Genomic DNA, 13,130 nt, shown 5'->3' with positions numbered 1-13,130 from the left:
ATCCAGTTTGCTGGTACTGAGAAACTGACCTCTCCAGACAGCTAAACAAATTGAATTTCTCCCTCTTGCCATTTACTCTCTCCCTGAGTAAGCCATATCTGTAATCAGTTTAGATAATTCAATCTTCATCTTCATCTTCATAAACTCTCCATCTTAGTTTTTGAAATAGGGACAATTTGACAAGAGACCCCAGTGTAATTAATAATACTAAAAAGGCTAAATTACATGCAAATAAATTATAGTAAATTAATTTGGATCTTTATTTTGATAAATACAATCAGTCTCCCAGGCCTCTTTAAATGTGTAAGCGATCGCTCACTTGCAAAGAAGTAAGTGATACATCCCTCCAAACTGATTTGGTAGATATTTGATAAATCACGAGACGTATTTTATATATATACACACAAAAGCAGCGGCTGGTAGGTGGTTGCTTCAAAAGACACAGGGGGAATAACGGAGACTCCAAGCATGTATGGAACTCCAGGGATTTTGTTTTCATCCAGTTTAATTTATATGAAGGTTGGTGTGCATGAGATGGCATTAACTATTGATATTGTGTGTGATGACCCGGCGGGGTGTTTGTTTTGTGTGCTTATAAAACTGGACTGAAGAAGAATAGGTTGGACATGTGCAATGATGTGCTCTTTCCTTGGTGCTGTTCTGCAATTTAGAGCTGGCACTCAAAAAATAATGAGTGCAGAGGGAATAAATGGGAGCTAAAATGACAGAGCGAGAGAGAGAGAGAGAGAGAGAGAGTGAAACAGAGAGACAGAGAGAGAGAGAGATGTTGAATAAAACATAAACAGACTGAAAGAGATGGATCGATTGGTTGTGCTTTCCCCCACTGCACAGTGTAAGCCGGCTGATTCAGTACTAAGCATACCTGCCAGCTCGACTGTGCATAGATACAGTCTACATAATAGTCTTTGCAACATGTGTTCATCGAAAGATGTCTGCGCCACAAACCTCTACTGAGCCACAGATTTAACCTCAGATTAGATTTCCCAGGGAAATCACCACAACATTAATCACCCCTACTAGCTGCAGTTCCTCATGCTTAAACATGCTCTGTGTCTACACACACCAGCTTTTGGTTGTTCTCCCTTTGCTGGCCACTTTAGCTCCCATCCCTGTCCCACACCAGGGACCAGCTGGTCTGAGCAGGCTCCTATTATCTCTGTGTTATTAGACTGGGGAGATGGAGACATTTAACACGTTTGCTTCTAAGACCAAAGCCCCCACGGCCCTGCATGTAAATTGCATTGCTCTTGCAAACAGCCTTATTAAAATATGACCACTGAGAAGGAACTCGAACTTTATCTTTCTGATCCACTTTCAGAAGCGTGTACTGTTGGATGGGTTTAATAATTGTTTTAGAGTCTGATATCAAATATTCAATAACTCTGAAGTATCTGCTGATTACAGTTCTTTATGAGAAAAACTAAATTACAACCTGTGTCGTTCATTCTTACTTGATTCATGGAACTGGTTTCCCCAAAAGTTAGCAATCTCTCTGCAACAGGTTCTCAACAGCTTTCATCCGATCCTGATGTCCACTTAGATTTTCCCTCTTTGGCTTGATCTGATTTGTGAAGAGCTCTAATTGGCTGTTTGTTGTTTGCAGACTGCTGCTTGTAGCTATGGGGTTTCTCCTATTGATCACATCAGATTACACCCAGTTTTAGCTGATCAGACATAAACACAGACTCACTTGTCCATCCGATTACACCACTTAGTGTTAGAGCAGCAATAGTCAATCATTTTTTTTCTTTATTGTGTATGACATTTCTGTATGAAGAGATTTCTGTTTTCCTTTTTTTGTCAGTCTGTAGATATCCTAGTCTCAATATGCTGTAAATTCAAATCAGTAAGGTTCAAATCTGAGTACATTCCTCCATGAATAAAACTGTGAATTTTGCTAAAATTGAATTTATCTTAAATGTATTCTTTAAAGACACAGTGTAGGTATAGAAACAGAAATAGCATCAACTTTAGGGGAGTGAAATTGACAATATTCTCTGTAAAATTGCCTGTGGGTAACTTTACATCAAAGACTGCAAAGATCACATTTGGGGTTGCCCAAGGGTCCATCCTGGGTCCCCTCCTATTCAATGTCTACATGGTCCCTCTAGCTCAGATCATAAAAAATAACATCAGTTACCATAACTATGCAGATGCACACAGCCCTCCATCACCATGTCACCAGGAGACATTCAAGGGAGTAAATGCTTAGAAGAAATCAATGTATGAATATGCCAAAATTTTCTTCAGCTGAATAAAAACAAAACTGAAGTAATCATTTTTGCCCCAATAGAGGAGCAATCAAGAGTTAGCACATTGCTTCAGCTAAAAATCACTGATCAGGCCCAAAATATGGGTGTATTGATGGACTTAGAGATAAACCTTCAAAGGCATCTAAACACAATTACAAAGTCGGCCTTCTATTATAACCTGAAGGACTAAATGTCTCAGCAGGATCTCTAAAAACTAATCAATGCATTTACCTTCAGTCAAATCGATTACTGCCATGGTGTTTTCACAGTTCAGCATTCAGCTTCTATGCTCCAAAAACCTGGAACAAACTTCCATAAAATTGCTAAACAGCCGAAAATATGAGTTCCCTCAAATCAAGGTTAAATTAAACCTATTCGTTTAGAGTTGCCTTTGAATGCTCTATTTAAATGCCTTGCTTTACTGTAAAGTAAATTACATTCTTGGACCAGTCTTGTATACATATGTCATATTAGTTGATGTTGGCACAAATGTCCAAACATAGTCCTAAATACATTGATTTCTACACATGCAACACATGTCAGGGAAGAATTTTTGATCATCACACCACCTCTGAGTCAAGTACAGGACTGCCTGTTTAAATATTGTCTATTCTTGAATAACAAATAAACTTTGAGATTTATATGTTCTGTAAATGATATAAAGTTATGTCACATTCCAATGAGCTCAATGTTGTCAATGGATTTACACATATTGGTCCATTTTGTACTTTACATTTTAAAAATCACGCAAAAGTTACCAAAACAAAATTTCCCCTTCAAGATTTGCACTGTTAGGATGTACTTTACTCAATACTCCACCCAACCCACCCACCCCCCCCCCCCCCCCCCCCCCCCCCCCCCCCCCCCCCCCCCCCCCCATTGTTTATGGCATCACCACTTGATTATTCCCAACTAGTCCATATCTTAAAATAAGAGAACTGCTCAAGAAAGCTACCCAGTGCATCGCAAAAGAATTTGTATCCTATGAACAATTACACATTTTGTAATGTAACAACCACAAACCTTGTTGTACTTTTTATTATTTAAAGTTAGACAACACAAAGTAGGACAATGCTGAGGAGTGAGCTGAAAATGGAATGAAAATATGTTTACAATTAAAAATCTGAAAAGTTTGCTATGCACATGAAGTCAGTTCCCCCGAGTAAAAATTATGTAGAACCAAATTCTGCAACAATTACAGCCACCCAGTCAAATTACATAGAGGGCATTTGTGCACAACAATTTCCATGTCTCTCCACAGATTCTCAGTTGGACTTAGAGCTGGAATTTGACAAATACCCTTTAAACTTAACCATTTCAATGTAGCCCAGCTACATATTTTTAGCAAGTTTCCTGCGAATTTAGCTCCATCCAACCTTTCTATAAATGCTGGACAGCTCCCCTACCTCGTGCTGAAGAAAACATCCCTCACATGATGCTGGCACCACCATATGTCACTATGGGGATGGTGTGTTCATGATGGTGTTAAGTGTCAGTCTGTCTTCAAATACAGAGTTTTATCTGTTATTGAATTTCTCATATAAAGTTGCCTATAAACTTGCATGGGAGGGACCACAGAAGAAAATTGCCCCAATAAGTCAAAGTTAAAAGGTATAATTATTTACATTAGTGGTAATTGAAATGTTAGTAGAATATAATATTGTTTTAATACTGGTGTTTCCTTTTCGGAACCAATATTTACCTGTTTTGAAATTGTATTGTTCTATTTCTTGTTTTACTATTTTGTGACCTACTGTTCAGCACGTTGTTTCAAAGAGCTTTACAAATAACATTATTATTATTATTATTAATTATTATTATTATTTAAAATAATAATTATTCTGAACCACTGTAGAATATATTCCATATAATAAAAGTTTATTTATTTATTAACATCTTGTTCTATAAATAAATAAATACAGTTTGAAACGTGACAAATTGCAATAGCTGCTCTTGTCTAACAACTGTGTAACAGTGCCATCTACTGGCGTCTCTTTGTCATTACACGCATCGCAGACCGTAAACAGAGGCAGGCGGATGTCTCGGATGTGAGCGGATCCCGTTATTTTGGACGGACAGGCCTGGATCGGTCCAGTAGGTTCCTGCTTTCTTTCAGAACCAGGGGATAGAAGAAGGAGGCCGGACTAGTACCTTGATTTCGTTCCTGCCCGTAAGTACCGAGCATCATGCGCGGATTTTATTGCCATCTATCTCGTTGTTTAGATGGGTTTCGGCCTACTGGAACCAACCCGCCCTGTCAAAAACAGACGGCGCATTTATTCATTTGGCACCGTGGTTTTCCCCAGATATTGTGCATGTTACTAAATGTTTAAGGGTATAATGTTTGAACTGCAGCAAGCTGCTTGGTGAAAAATGAAACCATTTAGCTGTCTTTAAAACCTCCTATTAGTGTAAAAACGAGTGAATACATTAGACATGACGCAGTCGGAATTTTTTTTTTTTTTTTTTCACAATTTGTAACAAAATAAAGCCTCAGAGACATTGCAGAACTTGTGTGATGCTGAATCACCCCGGATGTCTCACATCAACATCTGCACATAACAGAATGTGGCCAGATTTCTAATGTTTAGATTTCCCTAAACTATAGACAGAAATAAGAAATTATTACACAATACTCCATCATTCTGTTGTTTCTTCTGCATCCAAAATTGATTAGATTGACTCAAATGTTTCAACAGAATAAGGTACGCTATTTCTGAATCATGATAGGAAGACATCTCCCAGTCAGCATGCGCAGTAACTTGAGACTGAAAAGATGAAATCATACTGAGACATTGCTGTAGGGTTGTTTATGGAGCTGCTGTGAGTAGAAGACAACAGATCATGGATGCATGGATGGATGGATGGATGGATGGATGCATGGTTTGTTTATTCTATTTTTTATGCCCTCCTCATCATGGCTGCAATCTGCTTGTTGTATTCCCAGTATTACACATTGATCCTTGCAGCACTGACACCTCAGACGCCTTGGGGTCACCATGCGTCCTTCCACCACATATGCTGCTCTGCTCTGTCTGCTCGCTGGAGCAGCGATAGCCATTCAGAGCCCACAAACAGGTGAGAAAGGCCACCACTGGAACCAGATGGTGCTCTAAGCATCCGCGGTGGGTGAATGCAAGAGGGAGGAAAAAGACAGGAAGGTCAGGATGGCAGCATCTGTAGTAGTGGTGGGGCTATACTTATGATCCAACCTTTTTTGGTCTTTTTTTTTATAAGCATATAACGTGGCTATGTACCTTTAAAATAAATTTTATTAATTTCACCATGTGGCTCCCAAGCTCTTGTGTGCACTTTGGTCCTATTACAAACAAGCCGGACATGACAGGATTCCTGTAATCTGACGAAGAAATCGATCTCTTTTGCCCTCTCACTGCCTAAATGGTTCAGATTAATATCCCATCATGGTTAATCTGAAAATACTGTTGTTTTTTAAATAGCTTCCTCATCTCTGTGTTATCTTTGACGTTATTTTTAAAACAGCTCAGTGATGCGTAGCCAGTTGTCATTTTTTGGTTGTAAATATGCACGAGCAATGAATAATGCATGAACATCTAGGCTAAAATTGGGATATATTTAGTCTAAAATGGACAGATTTCGTCTTTTAGGATTTTTTATAAAAGTATAGAATTTTGACTTGTTTTAGCCAAGATTGACAAATATTAAAAACAAAACACACACAAAAAATGATTATGAGTAAATACAAAGTGCAATTTTTAACTCAAGGTTAATAAACAGCAATCCAACTGAACCTTACCTTTATATATATATATATATATATATATATATATATATATATATATATATATATATATATATATATATATATATATATATAGACTTTGATAACACCAAATTAACTGTTAACAACCAAATCCTTACTGCAGCTCTAGAGCTACTGTTTCAGGTGACATAACATCATCTCGTTTTAAGGTAAAAGAGATGGAAACTGTTGTCCACATTTTAGCTGTTACTACACTAGACCTTTAACATTTTCACCCATCAAAGATACTGCCTGCTACGTGTCACTTTTAGTCAGACCCTTTCTTCTTTTAGCTGCAGATTACACTATAAAAAGGACACAGGCTTGAATGTAGCGAGAATGGAGCCATGATTTCAGACAGTGTTGGAGGCTGTGTCTGCACAGCGGGTTTCACAGGGGACCACTGTGGAAAGGATTAAACAGAACATACAACGACTGCTGTTGATTTCACACTTACAGATATGTGTGCACGCTCTGCTGCATTCTTTGGCAAAGATAGCTCCGTATTCTGTTAGAAAATCTTTTTTAAAAATAAAGATAACTTGACTGAAACTAGTTGAAATGATACTGTATTTTCAAATCTAGTCAGGTAATACAGCTGAGAGTTCAGGTATTCCTTCATGTATACATTCATCCACAGCGTGGGTCTTCTGTGATTTATGTAAGCCTTACAGATCCCTGCTACTGACTAGAATTCATAGAGATAATTTAAAAGGGTGAATTAACGACTCGACAAGATACTAATTTCATTGTTTGCTGATCAAACAATGTGCTTCTATCTTATGTTATTAGTCATACATTCTAGGCTATTTGCCCGCCATTTTTTATGCGCAGGAACAGTTTTATCATGGGATAATTAAATATTACGAATCTTTCTTTTCTCGTAAAATTGTTAACTTTTAAAGAAGCATAATATGCGATCTGTAAAGGAAAGTAGGTAGCGGCCATGCTGAGCAAAGTCGCTGTTCTCTCAGTGTTCCTGGACAAGCATCAGGCCACCTCGCTGATCTCCCGTCAGAAGAGAAATGCTGGAGCCACCACCTTGGAGCAGGCGTGCATGGAGAGGGTGTGCACCTATGAAGAAGCCAGGAAGTATTTCCAGGACTCATACCGCACGGTTAGCTTGCTGTGGATTCCCTTTTTATTTTCAAGTTATTATAAAACATCCTTATATCTCATTGTAATAACCAGCAGATAAGAGCTCCAGGCAACTGCTACTTGCTGATCATGTGCAATTTTTCTTCCAGGACATCTTCTGGTCTGTCTACATCGGTAAGTTGTATATTATAGGAGCCTTCCACTCAAGAATGCATTACCGACTTTTTAACAGACTTGATCTCTGCTCAGATGGAGACCAGTGTGCTGAAAACCCCTGCAAGAACGGAGCCATGTGTTCAGACAGTGTTGGAGGCTATGACTGCGTCTGCAAGTCGGGTTTCACAGGGGTCCACTGTGAAAAAGGTACAGAACTCTAGTGGGCGCCTGATAAAGATTGTTCTCTCTTGAATACTTATACCTTAGTATGCACCCTCTTAAACCCCTTCTGTTTCACGACGTAGATGAGACACTTTGCACTCTGGAAAAGGACAAGGGCTGCTCACAGTTTTGCAAACCAGGCTACATGTCCTACGAGTGCTCCTGTGCCCGTGGCTGGAAGCTCAAAGGCAAGGAGAACTGTGAACCTGCAGGTATGTTCAAGCAAAAAAACAACTTGCTTTTTTTTTTCGTCTGTTTTTTTTTTCTACTTTGACGATGTGATGTTTCTTTCTTATTTACCCTAGATTGACGCCATCTAAAATCAATTTTTTATACATTTGTTGGCAGTAAATAACCCTATCATTTCAAATTGTGTCATAAAGAGACAATGAGAAAAGGAGAAATGGTGAAGTCACTTAGAATTGTTACCATAGATTTACGGCCACTGTATAAAAACAAGCATATAATTAGTATTGTACGACTTTTAAACTGTTTGACTTGGGTCAAATGTTTTGGGTAACCTTCCACAAGCTACTCATGACAGTTTTGCTGAAATTTTGGCCCATTGCTCCTGATAGAGCAGGTCTGACTGGGTCAGGTATGTAGACCGCCTTGTTTGTAATTACTGTTGGTAATTTTGAAGACATAGTATTTGCATAGTATTAAGCTTTGACTTCCTGGCTGATACATTTAGACATAATGTTCTTTCTCTCGTAACGCCATCTGATATTTGAAGTGCACCTGTCAGCCTTTGAGGAAAACGCTCAGACAGCAGGATACTACCTTTCCCGTACAGTTGAAAACGTGTTATCAGGCTTGTTGACTAGGCTTGTTGACTAGACCAGGTAGCTATAGGCTGTACCTATAGCTACCTGGAAATCATACCCAAGGCTGAAAAAAACTTGTAGAGGTCTACATTTCTCTTCCTGATATTGTGGTACATTTATTTTTGAAGTTTCCATGATGCCAGACAAAAAAAAGCGCCGTGTTTGAGGTGTTTCCCTAAAATGAACCCGCAGGTGTGCCTTCATTTCACCGAAATGTTGTGAATTAACCAGAAGCTCAAGAAACGCTTGACTTATATTGTTTTATTGAAGAAAAAAAGTTCTCTCTCATTGTTAATGGATTTAGCAGATAGAAATGAAATAGGTAACCCTGACACAAATCCAGCAAACATCAGTGAGAAAAAAAAAGTATGTTAAAATCTGGATTCAACTATCTGCAGCTAGGTAGGATTCTGAGTTTCATAAAGAAAAACTACATCTGATCAGAACTGTCTTTCCTTGTTAGTGAGAAACCCCTGTGGTCAGGTGACAGGCCTGCCTGCGTGGAAGACCAGACAGTCAACTATTGCTGCCAGTAACTTTGAGGGACATCCTTGCACTTCAACTGAGTGTCCTTGGCAGGTAAGGGGAGCCCACTCTGATGGAGCACCTTGAACAGCCTCCTTCAGATGTTCCGTTTCGTGTTCCCACAATATCTCCATCCTTTCACCAGGCTCTCCTGATGAGTCCAGAGTCTCCAGCCTACTGTAGTGGAGTCATTCTGAAGGAGAACCTGGTCTTGACTTCAGCCCAGTGTGCCAACAAATACTCATCCTTCACAGTGGCAGTTGGTGAGTTACTCAACTTTAGAGGTGTATTAAAATAAAATTGTCCATTTTTAAGCAATGGATCATATATTATATATATCTATTTCTAAATTTGATGTGATTTCTTGAACTCCCTAGAGAACACCATACGTTTAAAAAGACCAGGGGTTCGGTAATTTCTCAGTTCTGATTTATTTCAATAAGTTGAAAGAACATATGGTTTTAATTGTTTGGGTAGAGGTGAGCTACCAATTGAATGAAAGTTTGATTTGATAATTCAATGGAACTTATGCACATTTACACGTATTTACTGTTCATAAATGAGAATTAGGCAGAACAGCACACATTAAAATTAGCAAACGACGAAACTCTACTGATAGGAATGAAAGGGCTCTGAAGTAAAGGAAGAAAGGTTCAGCAATGTTAATATTTAATGGAGAAGGTAAAATGGTTAATCAAACTTCATCAGACCTTTGTAGAAACACAAATGAAAAGGTCTTTGCTTGTCTAATTTGTTTTCTATTTGAGCTAAGAGGGTTGCTATAATCTGTTTTGATCCAGTTTAACAGAGTAACAGCGAGGTTTCTCATTTCTGAGACTTGCTTACTGAATCTCAGGCTGTCAACAGAAAGGCATGATAAATATCCAGCTCCTCATCACGCTCTCTGTCAGTCAAAGGAGTCCCTGCCCATTGCGCTTATGACTGTTCTAGCTTACTCTAAGGAATGGGGGGGGGGGACCCATTGTCTGTTCAACTGATTAGGATGTGTGGATAAAATGGGCGCTTCAAGTCCCAGCGGGGATCACGTCTCAGTGTAAGGACAGTGCAAGTGAGGTGCATCCTTCTCAGGAATTACAACAAAATTAAATCGCCTCTCACAAATGTTTGTGGAGCAAAATGTCTCCAGATTGCTCACAGGTAGACAAACAGGCAATGCTGATAGAAACCGAACAAGCAAAACGGTTCTGCTAGGCACAGTTAATCAGTCTGGACCGTGCAGATGGTGCCTCTCTCGGAAGGATCGAAGCTTCATGCATCTCTGTTTTCTTTTTCTGACATGGTGTATAGTTCCTAGATGTTGTACCAGGATACATTCAGTCTTTATTAACCCTTATATGACATCCGCAACCAAAATTAGGACCAGGGACAGAGACACTTAGCCATAAAAAGCCCCTGAAAAAGCCTTATCCCATCATCCTATCAGCTTGATAAGTTGCCAATGTAGTCATAACAGTATACTAAAATTAAAATTTAAGTCATTCAACAACAGCCTAAGATAACATCACTTATAATAATCAGTGCTACCAAATCATATAACTGGGTCAACTATCGGGTTTGCTCATGTAGAAAGAAACCAGCACGTGTGTGAGTATAACCTGAAGTCCTCGGCGTCTCAGCTCTGTGCACCTTTTCACACCATAATAAAGTTGACCAGAGGATACAATTAAAGGTCTAAAAATGTCACATTTGATGGTAGTATAAAGTACTGGCCCATGGTTGCAAAATTAAAAGCTTAAAATTTTAAATATTAGAACATAAGAAGTAATAATCAGTGTAAGACAGAGAGGACTGTCTGTAGATAATATATGACTCAGTCTAATGTAAATAAATCACATACTGTATTTTTAATTACAAAAATTATGTTGAACTAATGAAAACCAATTAATTATGTTGATCTGATTATAATGTAAAATTTTTGCATCAAATAAAAATATATTGGCACAATATAATAGTTTACATTTTACTTAACATAACCATTTTACTGTATTGACGTGCAATGATGTCACTAAGGTATAATATATGCAGTTTACCTTAATAGTGTCTCATATGGTATACCAATGTATACATAGATATAAAATGAATGTAAATTTGCTGTTTACTCATTAATCATATTAAAGTGGACAGAATGCAATCAGGGCAGGCGTGGAGCTGTACGTCCAAAAGCACATCTAGAGACATTTTTGCAAAATCTTGTCTACAAACAACCACGGTCAGTCAGATTGGGTAGAGAGTGTCTGTGAACATCAATTTTCAAGTCTAATTGAACATTTTACATTAACTTTAGGTTTGTACTTTGACTGGGCTGTTCTAACACCTCATAGATGCTTTGATCTAAACTACTTTGTCGCTGCTCTTGCTTTATGTTTCTGGTGCTTTTCCTGCCGGAAGGATCATTACTTAACCTGGTTTTCTTCACAGATTGCCCTAAATTTAGCACCATTCATCTTTTCATCATTCTTTCCAGCTTCTTTGTCCCTGTTGTAGAAAAAGCCTCCTCACACTATGATGCTGCTGCCACTCTTTCTCACCCTGGGGATGGCGTCACTATGCTGTGTTAGTTTCCCTCCGCATCCAGCGCTTTGCAAATAGGCCTAAAAAATCATTGTTGGTGTCATCTAACCAGAGCGGCATCTTCCACGTTTTCCATGACCCCTACGTTGCATGTGAAGAATTTTACAGGGGACTTTAGCAACTTCCTTTAACCATAGATTTCTGTGTTGCCCCTCTTCGATGAAGTCCAGATTTGTGCTGTCCTGTCAACACTTTGTTCCACCTGAGCTGTGTGGACCTCTGCAGCTCCTTTAGACTTATCACGTGTGAGTCGGTTGCTTGTATGATTAATTCTCTATTTTTCAGGTCTGTCAGGTGAATGCCCATGTCTTGATACGTTATGGCTGTGCCACATTCTTGACTTTTTTTTTATTAAATGAACACGAATACGATAATACTGCTTAAACACCCCAGATCCTTGGCCAATCTTGAGTTCTAACACCTCATAGATGCTTTGAGGTGTTAGAACTCCACATGAAGCTCTTTCTTCACTAATGTTGTCTGAATAACCTTTGAGATTTTCGCAGAATAGCTGTGTTTGTACTGAGATGAAATCCCACCAAAGTGTACACATTATGTGTCTAAAGGCAGTTCATTGCATTGAATTGTATGTAGGGTATCAGAGTAAAGGGAGCAGAGTAAAAATACAAGCATACCTGCAAAGTAGTGCAAGTCACGCACTACGTTGTGTGACTCGGTCACATACAAGTCTAATTACATAACCTTTCATAAGATTTAAGATTGACACAGATTTAAGATCACCCAGACACTGTATGTGTCTTCAATTCAGGCGCTGCTCTGCACAACACACACACAAAAAAAACTAATGTTGTCATCTTTGCTTACCTGCGTCTCCCCAGGAAAGCGTAGCACCAACACTGAAGTGGGAGAGCAGACGCTGTATACGAAGCTGGTTCACTTCCACCCTCGTTACGTGACAGACAGCCCCGAAAACGACCTGGCTGTGATCGAGCTCAGTAACCGCATAACGTTTAGGCCGCACATCATCGCCGCCTGTCTTCCAGAGAAAGACTTCGCCGAGAGTGTCCTAATGTCTGGAGATTTCCCGGCGGTTGTCACCGGCTGGAAAGAACCGACGCAAGAGTCCAGTTTCCAGGGGCCGCTCACTATTAACCAGCTGGAGTACAGCAAGCTGCCTCAGTGCTTGGAGACGTTCCCCAACCTGATGACCAACAAGATGGGCTGCACCGCCGCTCGGGCCAACGCCGACTGCAACATGGGCTCCGGCAGCCCCTTGCTCACTGCGTACAGAGATGTGTTGTTCCTCACAGGGGTGGTGAGCAAACCAAATGGGGCTGACTGCACCAAAGGATACATCTTCCAGAAAGTGTCACGCCACCTCAGCTGGCTGCAGGCGCTCATGGGTTCCCGTTAGATCGGTGAAGTGAGGGAACAGCTTGAGCTTGATGATTAATTTAGAGCAATGCAGGCAAATATATACTAAAACAGGGAATCTGTTGTATACTTTCTCTTTTGTTTGAACCCATTCAACATAAGCTTGTGTGTGTGTGTGTGTGTGTGTGTGTGTGTGTGTGTGTGTGTGTGTGTGTGTGTGTGTGTGTGTGTGTGTGTCGGGGGGATGGGGGGGGGGGGGGGGGGGTTAAGATATCCATAACAAAATAAACACTGTAGTCTGTTGGATTTGTTCCCTCTGTG

The 13,130-nt window shown here is 39.6% G+C and overlaps 1 protein-coding gene across 1 annotated transcript; it reads left to right on the top strand.

Annotated features, from left to right (window-relative positions):
• Positions 1–4,282: 4,282 nt before the first annotated feature.
• proza (protein Z, vitamin K-dependent plasma glycoprotein a) lies at positions 4,283–12,927 on the top strand. Its single transcript, XM_012868247.3, has 9 exons — positions 4,283–4,443; positions 5,221–5,351; positions 7,029–7,171; positions 7,302–7,326; positions 7,402–7,515; positions 7,614–7,742; positions 8,821–8,936; positions 9,028–9,145; positions 12,314–12,927. Exons 2-9 carry the CDS (start codon positions 5,273–5,275, stop codon positions 12,847–12,849), a joined length of 1,260 nt encoding a protein of 419 aa, XP_012723701.2. The 5' UTR covers positions 4,283–4,443; positions 5,221–5,272; the 3' UTR covers positions 12,850–12,927.
• The last annotated feature ends 203 nt before the right edge of the window (positions 12,928–13,130 follow it).

This window comes from Fundulus heteroclitus, chromosome 16, assembly GCF_011125445.2.
Source record: "Fundulus heteroclitus isolate FHET01 chromosome 16, MU-UCD_Fhet_4.1, whole genome shotgun sequence".
Classification (NCBI taxonomy): domain Eukaryota; kingdom Metazoa; phylum Chordata; class Actinopteri; order Cyprinodontiformes; family Fundulidae; genus Fundulus; species Fundulus heteroclitus.
This window is presented reverse-complemented; position numbering and strand designations above follow the sequence as displayed.

Bases quoted from the DNA above. Each gene is read 5' to 3' on its own strand.
- proza (XM_012868247.3), top strand. From the start codon at position 5,273: ATGCGTCCTTCCACCACATATGCTGCTCTGCTCTGTCTGCTCGCTGGA. The intron at 7,516-7,613 runs GTACAGAACTCT...TTCACGACGTAG, and splicing joins AGGGGTCCACTGTGAAAAAG to ATGAGACACTTTGCACTCTG. The intron at 9,146-12,313 runs GTGAGTTACTCA...GCGTCTCCCCAG, and splicing joins ATCCTTCACAGTGGCAGTTG to GAAAGCGTAGCACCAACACT.